This window comes from Solanum pennellii, chromosome 3 (assembly GCF_001406875.1).
Source record: "Solanum pennellii chromosome 3, SPENNV200".
NCBI classification, from domain to species: Eukaryota; Viridiplantae; Streptophyta; class Magnoliopsida; order Solanales; family Solanaceae; genus Solanum; species Solanum pennellii.
The window spans coordinates 73381732-73403203 of NC_028639.1; the positions used below are offsets into that span (position 1 = coordinate 73381732).

Below are 21472 nucleotides of genomic sequence, written 5' to 3' on the forward strand. Positions count from 1 at the left end.
TTCCTTTTGTAATTGAAAAAAATGTTACTCAAGAAAATAAAGAAGACTTTCTAATGTTATGGTTCTAGATTAAAGTTATGTCAAATGTATCAAAATGTCCTTTAATCTTGTGATCTTAATCATGTCACGCGGAAAGTTTAAGATTAAAGTGTTGTCAAAAAAGGAAAGGAGTTATTCTTTTTTAAACGGACTCTAAAGAAAAAGGGTCATTCTTTTTTAAACGAAGATAGTATTTAAATTCTTTAAAATTGGAGATATTACTATATAAGTTTAGTTTCGATGGATTAGATTTTGTCACAATAGTTGGTTGTCTAGTAAATAACAACAATATTTTCGGTCTAGTCTTAAAAGTGAAGTCTGCAACAATACACTTCCATTATTCATTTGATTATGTTCTCAAAAAAACCCTGTGACATGCAAATTCATAAGGAGCTTAAGATGGAGCACTGATATAAACAAATTTCTCTAAAACATTCTGGTATTCCATTAAAGCCCATATGATAATGACAAAATATTTTTGAAAACTGTGTCATGCAATTATTATGGGAATAAAAGTGAAGGTAAAATCAATAACATTGGAAGGACAATTGTTTTATAGACACGTGTAACATGTTTCTTGGCTGCAGAATGCTCTTGCAGTGGTGAGTACTCTGCAGAATCATTTTTAGCAAGCTCATCAGTAGCTGCTTGTTGCTTGTGTGAGAGAGAAAAAGATTTCAATTTTGAAGAGAAAATGGGGAAGAGAAGGAGACCAAGAATAGATGAAGATCAAAAAGATACAAGTGTTGAAGGAGCCACCCCTTTTCAAGAATCTCAACAACAGCAAGAAGCAGTGGCTTCTCGAAGGAGTGGAAGACTGTTGAGGATGAAACAAGAACCCCAACAAGCTCTTCTATTGCCACCTCCAGTAAACTCTTCATCTCTGCATTTTTGTGATCATGTTTTTGTTGTTGTTGTTGTTGGTTCAGAGAAAAAATGAAAATGAAGGGGCTTGTGATCTCTAAACCCTATAATCTTGAAGATCGTTTCTTTTTGCTTCACTCTTTTGTTTTCTCAACATTTCATTTTTTTCTTATTTTGCTGTGTTAAGATCGTATTGCATGTTACTTTTATCTTAAATATGTTAAAGATACATGCTTTGTAGTAGAGTGATAGGGCTAAAATTGCAAGACCTGTTCAAAAAATTTCTCACCTGCGTTAAGTTAGAGATTGGATATAAGACATGTTGTTTGTTAGGGGATAAAAGGTTTCAGGTGAGTTTTGACCAGTGGATCATTACATAAATGCTCAAATAAGATGATATTCTGATTGTACAAGATAACATACACTGCGTTGATAGTTGAGAAGGGTGTGTGGGTGGGTGGGTGGAAGGATTTAAGAGGAACAGGAAAATGCAACCTGAATTCATCATGTTTTAGTTTATGTTCTGTCAATTGGTAAAACAATATAGTTGTGTGTTCTTGAAGGGGTATGCTCTTTCCTATAGGCAGGTAATGATGTTGTAAGACTAATCATTGGAAGTCATTCTCTGTAATGTTTTTGTTAGCATGTTTGCTCTGAACTATTCTGTAGTGTACAAAAGCCTACATATTCAGTTTGTTCAGGTCAATTTCGCTTACTACAAAGCTGCTTATTTGGTTTTCCTAAGCCACTATCTAGACAAATAGATTTTGCTTCAGCTAGCTGCATATTCCTTTTTGTTTTGACAGGGTTTTGCGCCATCGGATGCTTCACCTTCCCATCCCAGGTATCAAACTCGTAAGTCTTTGAGGGCAATCCTTGGTCGGTGTGAGTCTATTACTACAACACCAAGGTCTCCAATTCGCCATGTTAAGGTACTCCAACGAATCTCTTTTCAAACTACATTGATGAGAGAGTGAAATTTCATTAATAGTAGCACCAAGAAGGTGCAAAATATGTAGAGTCAATAATTTACAGAACACTTCTCAACATAGAGAGGTGATACACAGGTGAACACACCACTATCCAAGGACATATTCAACCAAATTTTCAGTATCTGTAAACAACTAAACATAAAACATAAGATATTTGTGGTGTGTCCACTTGTGTATCACCGTCCAGATTATCCAAAAAAAAAAAAAATACTAGTTGGAATGATCTCCCAAGGTTCTTTTCCTCCTTTTTCAACTTTCTATCCTTGCCAGCTATTTGAAATTGCTTTAACTGATTCTCGCAAAGTCCATTTCACTCCTGATATGCTTAGAATTAGAAATCATATTTCCCATACATAATTCTTTCTTCTGCATATTATCATGAGTAAGAAAAGCCTTATGAGAGGTTATCCATTGAAGCATGCTGCCCCGAAAGGTGCTTTGGGTACTGCCATTATTGTTCATTGTTAACAAACAAGAGTTTTTCTTAACTCCGTTTTACCCTCTCCAGATCATCATTCCATTGAGATTTGTTTTAATCTGAATAGAGAGTAATAACATGTTTTAACTGAAAAGATGTTATCGTTGCTTGGGACCCTTCTGCAGCAATCGTTGTTATTTTCATCCATTATTAGATTTGTTAACTGCACTGTAACTGTACCACTCGTCAGCTTCCTAGTCAAACATATTCCTTCTGAAATTATTATGGAACATAGAGAAATATAGTTCATTTTCTGACATGCCAAAGCTGGAGTATATAACTTTGGCACAACTATAAATTAAGGTTGGTGATGCGTATTTATCTTAAATGTTGGCATAAGCCAGTTACTTCAATGCTGTAAAAGGAAGGGAGTAAATTTACATTTTACAGTCCCCAAAACTAACTTGGAACAACTGCAACTGAAGACCTGTCAAGCATAACCGGATATGTTGACAGAGTAACTTTCGAGATGCATGCACATAAAACATAAATTCTGTTGCTCATTAAGAATATTGCACAGAGATTTCTTCAATAAAGAAAGGGATATATGTATCATAGTAAGAGAGACAAAACAAGAACATACTGGACATTATTTGACTCATCACTCTAAGAAACAAGAAGGTAAGATTAGCCAAAATCATCCATCAATTGGAGACTATTAACTTACATCCTTTTTATCAAATGGCATTAAAAGTGGTCTCCAGCACTTCAACCAGCAAAAATGTTGCAATGCAGAGATTCCTTAAATTAAGGAAGAGTGTTTATTTTTAATCTTTAGATTGTTGCAACATTTTTCTGCAATTCCTTTTAATGAAGTTGGAATGGCTTATGATGTATACTTTTCATTTATTAACAGTCTAAACTTTGGTTCTTATTCTACAGGCGTCACATCCTTTATGTGCTACTTCTGACTTACCTGCTCATCTTACTACTGGAAGTTCTAAAGCAATAAAAGAAAAGTTTGATGACTTAGTGCCCGCAGAACTTGAACATCAATCTATTCTAACTAACTGTGGTGTCTTGGGTGTGGAAAATCAGAAACAAGGGCAACACGCTCAAACACCACCTTTCCCTGAAGTTGTAGTTGAGAACAATGCAATAGTTAGTAAGGCTGATATGGTGTTAAATGCTAATGGCACAGAAGCGGAAACCAGAAATAACCAGAGTGGTGTGCTTCCAGCGAAATCCACGAGTCTTAATCTCACAAAGATAGCTGCACTAATGAATGATTATCCTTCTGATGCTGATGAGGTTGAATCAAGACCTGGTCACATGTCAGTCATGGTGGATAGGTATAGAGTTAAGGAGGAAGCAGCACCTGTCCTCCAGAAGATCTTCCTTAAGTACGGAGATATTGCAATGAATAGCTCTTTCTCTTCTGTGAGTTTCTCTTCATCACTCTTGGAGCTGGTTTGCGACGTCTACAAGAAATTGGAGGAAACAGATTTCTTTAGTATAACTTCCAAGGAGATTCAGTCCATGCTTGCTGAAGTTAGAGATCTTGAGGATGCCAAAATAGATGTTGGGTGGCTCAGTCAAAGGTTAAATGATGTCTCTCAGGCCAAGCAACTTCTACAGAACAGCTGCAAACTGAAGGAGGTAAAAACCAGGAACCTTGTAGTGATGGAGACAAACAAGAAAGAACTGGAAGGATTGAAGGAAGAGTTGGCTGCTTGCATTGCAACATGCCGCGTTTTGCAACAAAGAATCCACAATAAAGAGGATGAGTTCGGCATTGCACGTTCTGAGAACGAAAAGATCATGCAGAACTTTGCAGCTTTGAAGTCCAAGGTGAACAGTTTCCTGAAGAAGTCCTTGGTCCATGACCTTCTCTGAGCAGCCTGGTGTTTGTAGTTATTCCGTCTTGGATAGGACCATATGAATGATCTTTTTCACTAAGTTTTAATCCCCAATTAGTTCTGTTATCCCATATTATACAAATTGTTATGTTCAACCATATGAATCATTGGCCCTTAACTGCATATGAGTTGCAGAAGCCCTGAAACAGAATTTGCTACTGCAGAATGGAATGAACAGAGATGCAGAAACTTTATTAGCAGCTTTATTGCAATTCAATTAAGAGAACTAATGTTAATTACTTGAGTTTTTTTCTCCTTATCCTTCTTTAATTCCTGCTAATCATCTAATTGAGTAGGATTACTCAAAAAACCAATAAACGTTGTCAACATTTGAATTATTATTCATGTTCTCTTTTTCCACATTTCTTTAATTATTCCTTTTAACAACTTGTGTCTCCCATAAACCAAGATTCACCATCATTCTCCCCCTTAATAGTAGTTTATATTTCTCATATGTCAAACTTATTAATACTGCATGCAAATTCATAATAAGGAGCTTAAAGTTGATTAGCCATATAAACATACATGTTGAGCATTGCTATAACATTTCATTTAAATTCACATCCTTAACAAACGTTTTATCAAATACAAACACTAAAATAGTGAGACATGTCCTGATTACAAGCAATAGACACGTGTAACATTTTTCTTGGCTGCAGAATTAACAAACTCTCTTTCAGTGCCAGGGTACTCTGCACTCTGCAGTATCATTCTTCCAAGTTCAGAGAAGCTTCTTGTTGAGTGACACAGAGAGAGAGAGAAAAAGATTTCATCTTTGAAGAAAACAGTGTTGAAAGTTAGAAAATGGGAAAGAGAGGGAGAACAAGAAAAGATGAAGCCCCAAAATATACAAATGTTGAAGGTGCCACTGCCACCCCTTCTCAAGAATCTCAACAGCAAGAAGCAGCAGCTTCTCTAAGGAGTGGAAGAGTGTTGAGGATGAAACAAGAACCCAAACTAGAAGATGGTTCAGCTCTACCGCCGCCTCCGGTAAACACTTCAGCTCTACAATTTGGTGATGATGTGTTCTCTTTTCTGTTTGATTCAGAGTAAAATAAAACAAAGGGCTTACTGCACTCACTTGGTGGTTTTTTTTTTTCCTTTGCTGTGTTAAGGTTGTACTGCATGTTTTGTATTATCTTAAATGTTTTAGCCTATGTTTAGAGGTGCTGAAGAGGAAAAGTATATTTTGATGATTTGTGGTAGGGCTAATGCAAATGACTTTTGTTTAAAAAAAAATCTGAACTACAAGAGTTATTGAAATGATTATGAGACTTGGTATTTGGCTAGTGGGTTATTACATAACTACTTAAGTATGATTAGCTGATTGCACAGGTTATATATTCTCTCTGCTTTGATAGTTGAGAAGGGATAAGGATTTGAGAAATCCAGGACAAAGCAACTTTATGTTCTGTCGATAAATTTAAAAATTATTATGTGTTCTTGAAGGGATGTGCTCTTTTCTATTGGCAGGTAATGGTGTTTTAAGATTAATCATTAGAAGCCATTGTCTGTAATGAAGTGGTCTTATTTCGTTTGTCGTTAGCATGTTTGCTGCGAACCCTACACATATGTGTTTGGACTTTTAGAGCTATATTGCTTGCTGTTCATCAAAGTATTATCCTAGCACTTGGATTACATGACATGTTGAAAGGCTTTGTTGGTTTATTTGGTTTTCCTAAGCCCCTACATAGACAAATAGACTTGCATTAACTAGCTGCCTATTCCTATTTGTTTTGACAGGGTTTTGTGTTACCAGATACTTCACCCAGGTATCAAACTCGAATGTCTTTAAGGGCATTACTTGGTCGGTGTGAGTCTAATACTCTAACACCAACTTCTCCAATTCGACATGTTAAGGTACTCTATTGAATTGTTTTGCAAACTCTCTTGACAATTAAAAGTGAACTTTCATTAATGGTAGCACCAAGAAGGTGCTAAATATGTGATGCCATATGGATAGGCTTTGTCCTATGTTTGTCGGACACAATATCAAGAAAATGGTCCTTCTCTACAGTCTATTTCATGAAGTTAGAATGATTTACAATGTAAACTTTTAGTTTATTAACAGCTTCTTTCTTATCCTACAGTCGCCGTATCCTTCATGTGCTATTTGTGACTCTCCTGCTCATCTTACCACTGGAATTTCTGTAGCAACAAAAGAAAAGTTTGATGGCTCCATGCGCACAGAACTTAACCATCACTCTGTTCTAACTAACAATGGTGTCTTGGGTGTGGAAAATCGGAAATCAAGGCAACACACTCAAACAACACCTTCTTTCCCCGAAGTTGTGGATGAGGAAAATACAATAGTAAGTAAGGCTGATGTGGTGTTAAATGCTAATGCCACAGAACTTGAAACCAAATGTGACCAGAGTAGTGCACTTCCAACAAAATGGAGGGTGGTTGAGTCTGCACTGATGACTGACTATTCTTCTTATGCTGATAAGGTTGAATCAAAACCTGGTAACCCATCAATCATGGTGGATGGGTACAGAGTTAAGGAGGAAGCAGCACCTATCCTCCAGAAGATCTTCCTTAAGTACGGAGATATTGCAACGAATAGCTCTTTCTCTTCAGTGACGTTTTCTTCATCACTCCTGGAGTTTGTTTGCGACATATATAAAAAATTGGAGGCAACAGATTTCCTAAGTATAACCTCCACAGAGCTCCAATCTATGATTGCTGAAGTTAAGGATCTTGAGTCTGTCAAAGTAGACGTTGGGTGGCTCCATCGAAGACTGAATGATATCTCTCAGGCCAAGCAACTTGTCCAGGACAGTTGCATATTGAATGAGGCAAAAACCAGGTACCTTGTAGTAATGGAGAGGAACAAGAAAGAACTGGAAGGATTGAAGGAAGAGTTGGCCACTTTGCAAGAAAGAATCCACAAAAAAGAGGTTGAGCTTGGCATTGCTCATTATGAAAATGAAAAGATCATGCAGCGTTTTGCAAATTCGAAGGCCAAGTTGAACAGTTACCTCAAGAAGTCCTTAGTCCATGACCTTCTTTGAGCATACTTGTGATCCCTTTTGCTTGTACTTTGAAGTTCTATTATCCTTTACATAAGTAACTGTTTTCAATTGGCTCCAACTGCATATGAAACAACTCTCTTAGAAGTTCTATTATCCTTCTTTATTACCTATAATTACTATCACCTAATGTCTACTTTTTAGACAATATCATTTCTTCATAAGCACTGCTTAATTTGAGCAAGGTGCAAGAATATTCATGTTTCTATAAGTTATGCCTCAAACTCAAACAAGTTAAAAGATCAATTACACGAATTTTGTCTTTTCTATTTAAGCTTAAATCATGTCATCACGTATCAAATAAATAAATCATAGGTAAAACCTCAGCTTTTTCTTTTTATTTTTTTTTGGGAAAAGCTACATAAATGGGCCATAAAACTCAAAATAATGGATTACATGTTCATACCCCACCAAAGACAAAGTAATTAATGAAACACCGATTCTCTCAAATAAAAATTATAGCTCGTATCCTCATTCATTCATGCTAATAATTTCGCTTAACTGATATTAAATCAGAATATATATATATATATATATATATATATATATATTGTATTGGTATCTCTTGTTTAGAAATTACTCATTAGTCAATGATACTATAAGAGTATATGTATATCGGTGTGGTATCATTAAGCTTTACCACTGTATATAGCATCAATTAAGCAAATGTATCAATGTTAGTGATACCAATACAATATATGATACTGATTTAATATCAGCTAAGCGAAATTAGTTGGGGCATATAATACAGTTATTTAGTAGGGTATGAATGTAAACGGGTATATGTTTGTAGTTATTTTGCTTTTTATTGGGTATTTGTTTAGTTTCCTTTTCTTTCAGTTGATAATTACTCCAAAATATCATAGAATAGGGGTAATTTTGTGTATTTTTTCCTTTTTAACTTTCAAGGACAAGGAGGCCCAATGGGCCCATCTGGTGTCAGGTCCAGCTAGACCACAAAGTCGGCCCATTTGGATAATTATCTTAGGACAAGTTTAACCTTGTCCACAACTAACATATCTTCTTTGCTCTACATTTAATTGACTATTCATTTTGCAATTTAGAGTTTAGTTTGTCTTCACTCTCATCATCTTGTTTAGCCTCTAGGAAACACTAAGGTGGCCCATTTGAATCATTTGTGGCCATACTGGGCCTTGGCCCAATTTACTTAGGCCCACCAATTCTTTCTGCTCTCAACCTCAAGCCCAATTTGGCTGCTAGTCTAGTTGAATAGTTTCAAATTGACATAAATAGCCTCTCCACCATAAAAATAGTCGATAATATCTTTGTGATTAACGTATATAAAAAATTTTTGTCCAGTGAATAAATGTATAATTTTAAGTAAACCACCAATGCTAATGTACTTGTTGAGAATAGTTTTATATTTACTTTCTCGTTTTAATTTGTTTGATTTTGACAATTTTTTAATTTTAAGTTTCACGTGACTTTTGTATATATCGAATTTAAGTTCATAAAATTACGTATCAAATCAAACAAAGACAAATAAATTGAAAGTGTCGGTTCAATTTCACGTGGCCCTTAAATGTGTACATGTTTCTCTATCATTGTTGTGAATGCCATCACTTGAAAATTATATACTCTCTTCGTCTTGAAAAGGACTGCATTTTCACTATACATTTTTTTTTTAATATTTAATTTAAATTATACAAAAGTATATTGATGTCAATGTGCTTTCGACCATAGATCGATCGATCAAAATAATTCTATTTTTTCTGGAGTCTTCCTTGTTATTATTAGTCACAAATTTTTGAACGGACAATATGCATTATAATACATCTGCTTGACGTACAAATTACTATTATGTGTGCATTTTTACGTACCAACAAACTTGCTCATCGTGAGTCTTCTACAAACCCATATTAATAATTCACATATGGACAATGTTGCATTATATTCAGTGAAAATGAAATGTTACTCATTTATTTACTTTTAAATTTTTCTACCTAGCTAGAAGCTTCATGAATGAAATAAATAAATATTTTTAGCCCAAAGTTTAATTCTGTGCCACAAAGTTACACTTGTAAATAAATGGTAGAGCGGAACACACGGAAACCATCAGTAACTTGTTTATTTTGAATGCATGGCAATTGGCAAATTATGTGGACCTACTACTACAATTTACTTATTCTCGCCGTTTCAATTTATTTGTATAACAGGGGTGACTCGATAGTGTTAAAAAAAAAGATATATGTTTTAAGCCTTCAAATTTAAGGGATCTAATTTTTAATAATAATAGGTTATAAGTTATTATATTTTAACAAATATTGAATGTTATTCGTAGAAAAAGTAAACTTTTCATGAAAAATTAAGAGATTATTAGAAGAAATTTGACATATTTAGAATACTATATCTCATGAAAAATAATTTCAAATAAGAATGGCTATATAATCAATTGAAAACGAGAAGAAATCAGTTATATAAAAGTTATTAACAATTCAAGTTTAAGACCCCGTTTGATTTTTGCTTTAGGCCACTAGTATGGTTGAGCAGCTCCTGATTCCTATTTCGATGACAGAATATTTTCTTTTGTCAAATTATTTTGATATATTTTGAATTGTTAATTGTGAATTTTAGTACTTTTGAAGAAGGTTATTAAACAATATTAAGTGTGTAAAAATACTACTCCCTCCGTCCGGAATTGTTTGTCATGTTGCGCTTATCGAAAGTCAATTTGACTAATATTTAAAGATAAATTAGATCACATTAATTTGATATTTCAAACAAAAAAAATAGATATTATAAAACTACATGAAAAGTAGTATAAATTACAATTTTTTACATATTAATATGATGAAAAAATACATCTTAAAATGTTAATTAAAAGTTTTTATAATTTAACTCTAAAAATAGAAACCATGACAAACAATTCCGGACATAGGGAAGTAACTCTTTATGTTGATGATCTTCTTACTATGCGTGAGACAATGCCTTTATTACAAATACATAGATTTATCGTCTTCTCTATTTAGATTGGGATTGAATTCTAAGTTATGTTAATATAAATATCATCTTAATTTTTTTTTGTACGTCTAAACATAGTTTTAGAATATGTAAATTTCATTTTAAAATATATAAAGATTAATGTATGTCAGACTACACATTAAACATAAGTTAGTTTGACCATCTATACTTTGAATCAAGTCAAACAAATTAAAATAAATCAACAAAGTATTTTTTTAAGCTCTCTTAAGATTTTTTACACGCTTCAACTATCGTAAGTAAAACGCCACGGTAATTAACCCTATACTTGTACCAATAACCATTGCACCCATGGACCTTATTGATTTCATATGACAATTATAATAATAGACTACATATTACTCAAAATAAAGTGTGAGATGAAATTGGAAAGAGAGAGGTAGCTAGCTAGCTGTATATTACCCAATATGAGTGTAGTTAAGGCTGTGTTTTTGCTATTTTATGTTTCATTTGAGTGGGGAAATAATTTTATTTATGAGTGTAACAAGGGCACATAAGATAGATTAGTGGGTACGTTTGTCTAAAGTAGTAATAAAATTGGGGACAAACTCTTTTATCACGTGTGGAGTGTCATCTTTGTAGTTTCATTTCCTTGTCTAATTCTAAGGAAACATATGCTCGGTTGGAGAGTAACATATATTATCCTAAGGACAATGCAACTAAGTCTTATTGTTTTGTTCCTCGATCCATATATAATAATTTCTTCCTTATCGATAAAAATGATTTATAGATGAATCGTAATTGTCAAAAATGATTGGGAGGTTTCAACAAACGTTTTAGTTCTTAACTACCTAATTATAAAGATTGAATTTTTTTTTTGAAATGACAGATATGTGTAGATATTAAAATTTTGTGGGACTCTACAAGATGCGTTCAATTCGACTTGGGATTCTACAAATTGTGTTCAACTCAAATAAGGATTCTTGGAGGCTACTCAACTCTAAACCCTAGTTTATGCCTATATAAAGGGTACTAAATTCCCTTAAAAGACATCTCGGAAATTTCATAAGGAGATCAAGATTTCGAATACTCCACAAATTGATGGTTTATTCATAAAGAGAGGTCAAAATCTAAATCATCCTAGTTCGAGAAATATGCCACTAACGGCCCTCGAATCATGGATAAATCTTAAAAGAGTAGAATCAAGGAATCAATAGAATTGTACCCGCAATCTATCTAGATTAATAAAATTATGTTTCTTCAGATTTTATTTGTGTGGTTTATTTATTTTTCATATGTTTAAAATTTGTTACAAACAATATGAATTAAGTAAAATTTGTTAGTTAATATTACATGATATTGTAGTTGAATAATAATCAGTCGTATCAATCATTATAAGATACGTGCACATGCAAGAGAATGTCTACTTAATTAAAATGTTGAATTTATATATTTGATAGAAGACCAACTATAATTTGTAAATAATTGACTAGACAATAGTTATATTTATGTATTAATTTCTATTTTTAAGGGATTCAAAGTAAGATTTCTATGTCCCAATATTGCAAAATATTCTCATCGTGGTATCTTCTTGTTATAATGTAGTATAAACTGATTGTCTATAATTGGAGAAATTATATTCCTTTAATAACATGCTACTTATTATATATGTAAATAATAAGCCTTCTCTACAAGAATCAAATATCCATATACCCTATTATAATTGGATATGTTCCTCAAAAAATTAATTGTCCGTGTATTAGAAAATTATAACGGAGACAAAAAAAAAATTATGTTATTCTTTTTCGTAAACTATCATTTTTTTTCAAGAGAAATATGTGTATTCATTGGTTTCGAAATTGTCAATCCTAATTCAAATACATGACTATATATATATAAATTTTGAAATAAACATAGCACTTAATTTAACTGTATTAGTTTTGACAAAAGGTCTCGTTTGCCCCTTAACTAGTGAAATAGAATAATTATGCCCTCCTGTTTGATTTTGGTCCCAAATAGGGTCTTGTCCAATTAAAAGATTTGTTTAGTTAAAGACAGAATCAGAATTTAAAGTACTTATGGATCTGAAATTCTAGTTCTTTCAAGTTATTGACTTTAAAATTTATAATTTGTACATACTGAATGAATTTCTTATAATTAATGAGAGAGAAGGTACATAGGACCAAAGGTAAAGCAGCGTTCTCTTGGCAGAGTGTTAGGCGGCAAGAGACTTGGATCCAACTATAAAGAGAACCAGGAATGTAGGGCTTTTCCCCCTTCCGCCCGACTTCTTGTTCTTAAGAACGCTGGTTATAAGAATGAGTCATTGCTCTTCTCCTACCCTGACTGCCCAACCTGAGAGTGGACAGTTAATGCGTTCCACTTATTAAACAAGATTCTATTGTCGATCACGTTAATAGCTTTTAAACCAAACTTGATTCGGCCAATCCGTAAGTTACTCAATACAAACCCGTATATAAAATCTGAAGAGATTAATATATACACATACCTTATCCGTACTTTGGAAAGTTTTATCCCTACTCGAAATAATTACATTGTGTACATGTATATATGTACCTTTATTTGCACGCGTATATTAATGTGTCTACAAACATATTGGGAACACTTCATCACATGGCATGTCTTTTGTTAACCATATCAAACTGTCACAAGTAAATCTCCACAAATTATTAATGTTTTACATTACATACCTAACATATATATTTTCCCTACCTTTGTATCTCATGTGACCGACCATTAAGTTTAGTTTACCTGCCATTGTCTTCTCAATTATTTAATTCCTATATATACTAATAAACACACACACTCATTTTTTCATCAAAACAACAATATATTAATTTTCCAGTCTTCGAAACACAATACGAAATGGCAACAGAATTGGAAATTACTGAGCTAAGATTGGGACTTCCAGGAGGAATATTGGAGAAAAATGAAAAGAAAAGGGTTTATTCGGAAATTACTACTAGTGATCGAAACAGCAGCAACAACAACAACGTTGAGGCTAATAATTATAAGTGTCAATACAAGAACGAAGTTGTTGGTTGGCCTCCTGTGTGTGCTTACCGGAAAAAGAACAGTTTTAACGGACGTGAAGCTGAATCCAATAATAAAATGTACGTCAAAGTTAGCATGGATGGTGCACCGTTTTTGAGGAAAGTTGATTTGAGTACTCATAAGGGTTATGATCAACTTGTTATGGCTCTTGAAAACCTCTTTGATTGCTATGGAATTGGTTAGTATTTCATTTTTCTATATTAACATGCATTTAGGCAAGTGAAATTATTATTATTGAAATGTACGGTTACTGTACTATACTAATAAACATAGAGTATCTTCATAAATATAAGAAATTTAATTGCTAGTGTTATATATGTTAAATTTGTATTTAATTAAATATAAATGTGTCAACAGGAGAAGCATTGGAGGATGCAGATAAGTCAGAGTTCGTTCCAATCTATGAAGACAAAGATGGAGATTGGATGCTTGTCGGCGATGTTCCATGGATGTAAGTATTTCACTTCTCTTTATATCTTACTCGAGACGGTGGATTCAGAATTTTCATTAATTTAGGAACATATTTAATATAGTGCTTGAGATTTGAATTTAGAAATTTAAGGTGAATTTTGAATTCAGTCGACCTCTAATTTTATGTTAAAGAAGTTCAAATTTTATAATCGCATGTAATTTTTTACCGAGTGAGTTTAGATGACCCTTGCTACCCTCTAGATCTGCCCCTTGGGCACCTTATCCCTAATTGAATCTTCTTTAATTAATTGTAAAACTAAACTAATTAATGTGTTAAAGGGGTGTAAAATTTAGCTTATAGTACATAAATTGACCAATTTAGTCAAATTTAGGTGATTTAAACTAGCATATATTCATTGATGGCTCAATTTTGTCCTTTTTAAGGCATAGATCAAAACATCATCATGTCGATAAATTAGAACATTAAAACCCGATTAAATAGGGATTCGTGCCAGGAAGGTCAATACTTTCTAACAAAGGCAGCTCTATATTCAAGATAACTAAAACCTGAAACCTCTTGGTTAAGAATAAATTACTACCTACCACACTATCACAACCTTGATCGGTTACTCGTCAACATTTTGTAGTGTTAGTAAAAATCAAAAGAAGTTGTATTAATTGAAATTTGATTTTGCAGAATGTTCAGTGAATCATGCAAAAGGCTAAGGATCATGAAGAGATCAGAGGCAAAAGTGATAGGGCTTGGAGCAAGGGACTTTCTCAAGGGAATGTCTCAAGAGAAATAGAGTGGATGATTCAAGCTTTATTTTTACATTAATATATAATTGTAATTGTAATCTTAGGTGTGATAAGACACCCTAGACTTAAAATCAATTTCTGATTTGATTTCCTCTTAATTAATTAATTACCTTAAATATTGTAGTAATCAGTACCTTATTTGCTCTTAAATGACAATTTTCGTATGTATAATAAGGCTATATGTGTAACCAACATGTTGTGCTGAAATTGTGGCTACCAGCTAACTTTCCCTTTGTTTCAAATTTCATATCAATTGTCCACGTTACTAAAATTTTTTTTTTTATTATCAAATTACTTGATAATTTACATTATTCGTATTTTTATTCTCCTTATCTATTTTTAAAATTTATTTTTTCTAGCTGGTGTTCTCCTTATCTGTTCACCATGTTGAAGTTGGATTTATCAAATATCTATAACTCGATAAAGGTGAACAATATAATATCGAGTAGACAATTAGCATACACTAATAGTTATACATATTCATGTATACTTGTGTAAAAATGGAAAGATTCCTGTATCACTCCAACACACTTATAAGTCCAATGTATTTTTTTCTTGGATCATGAAATACTGATGAACCTTAATTTTTATTATTGGGTGAATGTACTTTAGTTTCACTACGTATCACAGTATTCAGTGTGGATATACATGCACACGGACTAATTCTTACTTCCACCGAAATTAATAAACAAAAAAAAATTTAATTTATCAATCAAATCATGTGTTACGAATATGCAATTATTCTAAAAAAACTTCATTAGAATTAACCATAGAGATTACCTGTGAATCACGTAAAATATAGATATTCATTCATTTTTAATGAAACATTTCAAGTTTGAGTCACGAAACTGAAATCATCTTTATATAAATTATGTAATAGAGGATATTTTAACTTTATGAATCTGAATTAATTGAGCTCCAAAAGTAAATACCAATACTATATTTTATAAAGTCCAAGAGTGTATTAATTTGGTAGATACAGAATCTTCAACCGATACATAATTTATTTTTATATTAATATATCAACTAACTAAACTGAAATATTGGCCCATAATCAGCATGTAGAGCTACGTCCGACAAAAGGCATTGTTTTCGTTGATGTTCGGGAATAACATCTTTTAAATAATCCAATATCACATTATTAAATTCATTACATTTCTATGTGTTAAAAATCTACACGTAGATACAGCAACAAAGCAAAAATTTTCACTTAACATATATAAAAAAGTAAAATAATATAGAAATTAAGGATTATACTTAATGTTTTTATCTAGATATAATTAATTTTTTAATAAAAAGGTGTTGATTGATACTCTTTAAAAATATGTGGCTCCAGTGGCATAGCCATCTTGTTGGACACCCTTCTTCGAAAATTATATCGTATATATAAGTAAAGTGATAAACAAAATGGCTAAATCTTATTTTGAACATTCTTAAAATAACAATATGATGTAGCATAGTGTACTCAGTCGCGTACTTAAAGTGTCCCTGTATTTGAATCTTACTGTTAGCAACTTCTCTTTTACTTTTTTTTTAAAATGTGTTCACTTTTAACACTTAAACACCGTTCGTGAGATTTATCTCTCCGAAGTTATCGCAAATAGTTGGTACGTAAAAACAACAATTTTTTTTTTTTTTTTACCATGAGATGTGTATATATATCACCCATTCGATCTATAATATGTTCAAATAAATGAGAAGCGTGGAATATGTCGGATTTTGAGAGTACATATACCTTCTCAGATATTATTATTTATTAATTGACAAATGACCACCAGACAATTCACTTATTACACATTTTATATCTACGCAAACGTATACATCAATTGTTTTCATGTTTACTTTTTCAGCATCAAATCATATCAATACTTTACCTTTAATTTTCTTTAAATAATTTTTTAATTATATTATCTTTTAAAAATTACGATGAGAGAAATTTAAAAATAATTGAGAGTGTAGTTGTGTTGTTATCTCTTCAATTTATTAAAATACCAAAAAAAATTAAAAAATAATTGATATTCCATTTTTAATAAAAATACTTGAATAGTATTGTCCTGTTTGCGCAATACCCTCTTAAAACGAAAAAGATAATTAAATTGAACCTCGTCCTTAATTGTGAGTTTGTGACTCAACTAATGTAGCATTAGAGGCAAAGCTAAGTAGGGTTTAGAAGTTCATATGAAAATTACTATTGAAGATGTAGCTTATTTGTGTGTATTTGTTTGAAATAAATTTTAAAGTGACAAAAAGATAAGTTACAATCACAAATAAAATATTAAGAAACATAATTTTATTTATTAAAACTTTGAGTACAAACACTATAAAATAATTGTAAATTACATGGAAATTTTCCTTGAGGTTATTATGAAAATTCCAAGAAACTTATTTTGAAAATCTCCATGTAATTCACCATTTTCTTGTAGTGAAATATATTGATCCCTTGATCCTTCTCTCTTAAGATTTATCCATGACTCGAGGGTCATTAGCGGTGTATTTCCCGAAATAGATGATTTGAACTTATCTTCATAATTCGAGGGCTGGTAGTGACATATTTCTCGAATTAAGATGATTTGAATTTATAAATATTCCATGAATTTGCAAAACATTAGTTTTTTCAAGAGAATATATTGGAAATTAGTTAATTATGATATTTGTTTAGTTAGTTGATTAGTTTGGTTAGTTACTCATTTAATTGGTTAGAATGTATAGTTAGTTAGTTAGTTAAATTGGAAAGTGGGAAGTAACAAAATTCTGTTTAGTGTACATATATAAATACACACAGAGTGTACATACAAATGTAAGGATGCATATCAAAGTTTGAATAAAAGTTTCTCTCTAAGTTCTTCTTCCTCAAACTCTGCTTCTAGATTGCTTCTTCTTCTTCAAGCTTTTCTTCCAAATTCGAACATGGTATCAGAGCCGTGAGTCTACAATAACAGATTCACATTTGTTTTCTCTTTTTCCGCCATTGATAAGGTTGATAACCATTGAATTTTAGAGTCATGGTATCGGAAGTTATCGCAAGTTCAAGTTCAAGTGTTTCAGCAGATACTCTTGAAGGAATTGAGAAGAATCGTAATCATCCTCTTTACTTACACCCTTCAGACACTCCAGGCAGTGTATTAACTTCAATCCAACTCACAGGTACTGAAAATTACTCATTGTGGAGCAGATCCTTGATGATCAATTTGCGTGCGAAGAGCAAAGTGGGTTTTGTACTTGGATCTTGTCGAAAGTCAGATTATAAACCTGAATTAGGGGAACAATGGGAGAAGTGTAATGCATTTGTGTTGGCTTGGATTATGAACACAGTTTCTAAAGAATTGTTGAGTGGGATTGTGTATGCATCAGATGCAGCCATGGTTTGGGCAGATTTGAATGAAAGATTTAACAAGGTTGATGGTTCGAGAAGCTATCAACTTCATCGAGAGATATGTACTCTTCACCAAGGTAATCTTACAGTATCAGCTTACTTTACAAAATTAAGACTGTTATGGGATGAATTCGATGCATTGGTACCCCCTCCTACTTGTGATTGTGATAAATCAAAAATGTATATAGATCATTTACAATTTCTGCGACTATTTGCTTTCTTGATGGGATTAAACGAAGTATACAGTCATGCAAGGAGCCAAATCTTGATGATGAACCCTCTTCCAAGTGTAAACAAAGCATATGCTATGATTACTTCAGATGAAAGTCAACGTATGACTGCTGTGAATAGAGTTGGTGGAGATATTCATGAGTCGATGGCATTATGTTCTAGAAAAGTTGATGAATCTGTAATGCAAAATAATAAAGGAAAGAATGTTAGTGGCAGTTATGATCCTATGGCAATGTATGTTGGACGAGGAAGCTATGGAAATACAGGAAATAGTAGCAATTTTAAACAAAGGAAGAATTGGCATTTGGTATGTGATTACTGTAAGTTGCATGGTCATACAAAAGATATATGCTTTAAATTGATTGGATATCCACCAGATTGGAAGTTCAAGAAGAAATTTGGACCTGGTCAAGATATGCAAAATGCAGGGAAAGCAAATCATGCATATGTTGATAATCAGATCAAAGATGAATTTGAGTCTGTGCAGGGATTGAATAACAGTTCAAGAAATGTAGAACAAGGTACAAAGATGGGGCAGAATGGACATGAAAATCAGCTCACAACTCAACCTACTTTCACTCCAAATCAATACAACAAGATTCTACAGATGATAAATAAAGAGGATTCACAAGAATATATGGCAAATACTGCAGGTACTTATAAACTTTTATCTGTATATAATACCAAAGATAGAAGAAAAGACAATGAAGATTGGATCATTGATTCTGGAGCCACTTGTCATATGACTGCTAAAGAAACCAAGTTAGATAATTCTGTTTCTGTAAAAGATCTAGATAAACAGGTTCATCTACCTAATGAACAAGCAACTTCAGTAACTCAAATTGGTAGCTGTAAAGTGTCAATTGGTGATACATTGACAAATGTGTTAGTAGTTCCTGATTTTAAATATGATTTGTTATCAGTGTCACAGCTAACTAGACAGTTGAATTGTTCTGTGAATTTTTTCCCTGAGTTCTGTGTGTTTCAGGACCTCTCAAATGGAAAGGTGAAGGGGATTGGTAAAGAGAGGAATGGTTTATACTACCTACCCAGTCAAATTCAGGAAAGAAATGCACATGATGAACAGAATACACAGACAAGCAATATGGTTTTTAATTCAGAAGGCTTCAAATGGCATAATAGGCTGGGACATCCATCCATGAAGGTGTTAAAAAGTTTGTCCTTGATTAAAAGAGGTGAAGATGTTAATGACTGTAACAATTGTCCAGTTTGTCCACTAGCAAAACAAACTAGGCATCCTTTTCCTTTAAGCATGTCAAAGACTTTTGTTATTTTTGACTTACTCCATTTGGATGTATGGGGACCATATAAGAGTCCTACATATGTTGGTTATAGATATTTCTTGACAATTGTTGATGACTACTCTAGGATGACTTGGTTATTTCTGATGAAATTCAAAAGTGATGTTTTCCAGATATTGCAGTGTTTCTTTGTCATGGTTCAGACTCAATTCAATAAAACTGTTAAGAAAATAAGGTCAGATAATGGGACTGAGTTCTTCAATAGTGATTGTAGAGCATTGTTTGAGAAGTTGGGAGTCATTCATGAGAGTAGCTGTCCTCATACTCCACAACAAAATGGGATAGTAGAGAGGAAGCATAGACACATTCTTGAAGTAGCAAGAGCTCTAAGATTTCAAGGTTCTTTACCTATAAGATTTTGGGGGGAATGTGTCTTGGCAGCAGTATATCTGATTAATAGGATGCCAACTAGTGTTCTAAATGGACAGTCACCTTTTGAAATATTTCATGGAATGCAGCCTAATCTAAGTCACTTGAGAACAATTGGTTGTCTTTGTTATGCAACAAATCTTGTAAAAAATGACAAATTTTCAACCAGGGCTGATGCATGTGTGTTTATGGGATATTCTTCTAACAAGAAGGGCTATGTTGTTTACAGTTTAAGCCACCAGAAAATGTTGGTAAGCAGGGATGTTGTTTTTAAAGAGGATGTATTTCCATTTGCAAGAAAGAAAATGGACAAAGATGTGCCATTATTCAATCCTCAACATGTTACTACAGATTCTCATAGTATGGAGGATGTTATAACAGTCCAGGAAACAGCAATAAATGATGATACATTGGAGTTTGTTGAAACTAATAATCCTAACAATTCTGAAGAAGTTGAGTTAGATGATGATCTGGTACCTAATATTCCAGTGGTAACACCTGTAGCAACAAGACATTCTGAGAGGTCAAGTAATCCTCCAGTTTGGTTAAAGGATTATGTTACAAATGTTTCTGATCATCCTTATTCCATGTCTAAGTATGTAACATATGATCATTTGTCTACTGGATATCAATCTTTCCTTAGTCATTTTTCTGAAGAAATAGAACCTAGAACTTATGAGGAAGCAGTGAAGGATCCTAGGTGGGTGGAAGCAATGGAACAAGAGATTAAAGCACTAGAGGATAATGGTACATGGCAGATCATGAAGTTACCTGAAAGAAAATCTGTTATTGGTTGTAAATGGGTATTCAAGATTAAGTATAAAGCAGATGGGATGGTTGATAGATATAAAGCAAGATTAGTTGCTAAAGGGTATAATCAAACAGAAGGGATTGATTATCAGGAGACCTTTGCACCTGTTGTGAAAATGGTTACTGTGAGAGCCATTATTGCATTGGCTTCTATAGAGGTCTGGCCAATATTCCAAATGGATGTGTTTAATGCCTTTTTACAAGGTGATTTGTATGAAGAAGTCTATATGGAATTACCTAAAGGATTCAAGGGTGCAGAGCAAAATTGTGTGTGCAGACTAGTCAAGTCATTATATGGTTTAAAGCAAGCCTCAAGACAATGGAATGCCAAGCTTACTGAGGCATTATGTAAATCTGGATACACACAGAGTTTTTTGGATTACTCATTGTTTACTAAGAGAAGTGATGCAGGGATGGTAATAGTTTTGGTTTATGTTGATGATTTGTTAATCACAGGTAGTGATCCTGTGTTAGTAAAGGCTACTAAACAGGTGTTACATAGTCACTTCAAGATGAAGGATCTAGGAGAGTTGAAATATTTCTTAGGAATTGAGTTCTGCAGATCAGAAAATGGCATAGTCATGAATCAGAGGAAATATGCATTGGAATTAATTTCTGAGGCTGGCCTTGCAGGAGCACAACCTGTTTCTACTCCTTTGGAATGCAATATGAAGCTCACTTCAGTTGCATATAATACAAGTGATGCTGATCCTCTTTTTCTTGACATAAGTAGATACCAAAGAATGATTGGTAAACTGCTATACTTGACAAATACTAGACCAGATATTGCATTTGCAGTCCAGAATTTGAGTCAGTTTATGCAGCAACCTAAACATTCACATTGGAATGCTGCCTTAA

At 33.0% G+C, this 21472-nt stretch overlaps 3 protein-coding genes across 3 annotated transcripts; all 3 read left to right on the forward strand.

The window, feature by feature from the left end:
• Positions 1–467: 467 nt before the first annotated feature.
• LOC107013974 lies at positions 468–4471 on the forward strand. Its single transcript, XM_015213847.2, has 3 exons — positions 468–907; positions 1710–1835; positions 3256–4471. Exons 1-3 carry the CDS (start codon positions 734–736, stop codon positions 4207–4209), a joined length of 1254 nt encoding a protein of 417 aa, XP_015069333.1. The 5' UTR covers positions 468–733; the 3' UTR covers positions 4210–4471.
• Positions 4472–4588: 117 nt separating this feature from the next.
• On the forward strand, positions 4589–7266 carry LOC107014147. Its single transcript, XM_015214003.2, has 3 exons — positions 4589–5222; positions 5976–6092; positions 6323–7266. The coding sequence occupies exons 1-3, from the start codon at positions 5037–5039 to the stop codon at positions 7244–7246; spliced, it is 1227 nt and encodes a 408-aa protein (XP_015069489.1). The 5' UTR covers positions 4589–5036; the 3' UTR covers positions 7247–7266.
• Positions 7267–12944: 5678 nt separating this feature from the next.
• On the forward strand, positions 12945–14677 carry LOC107012943 (auxin-induced protein AUX22-like). The gene is made up of 3 exons (XM_015212917.2): positions 12945–13457; positions 13637–13730; positions 14388–14677. Exons 1-3 carry the CDS (start codon positions 13091–13093, stop codon positions 14494–14496), a joined length of 570 nt encoding a protein of 189 aa, XP_015068403.1. The 5' UTR covers positions 12945–13090; the 3' UTR covers positions 14497–14677.
• The last annotated feature ends 6795 nt before the right edge of the window (positions 14678–21472 follow it).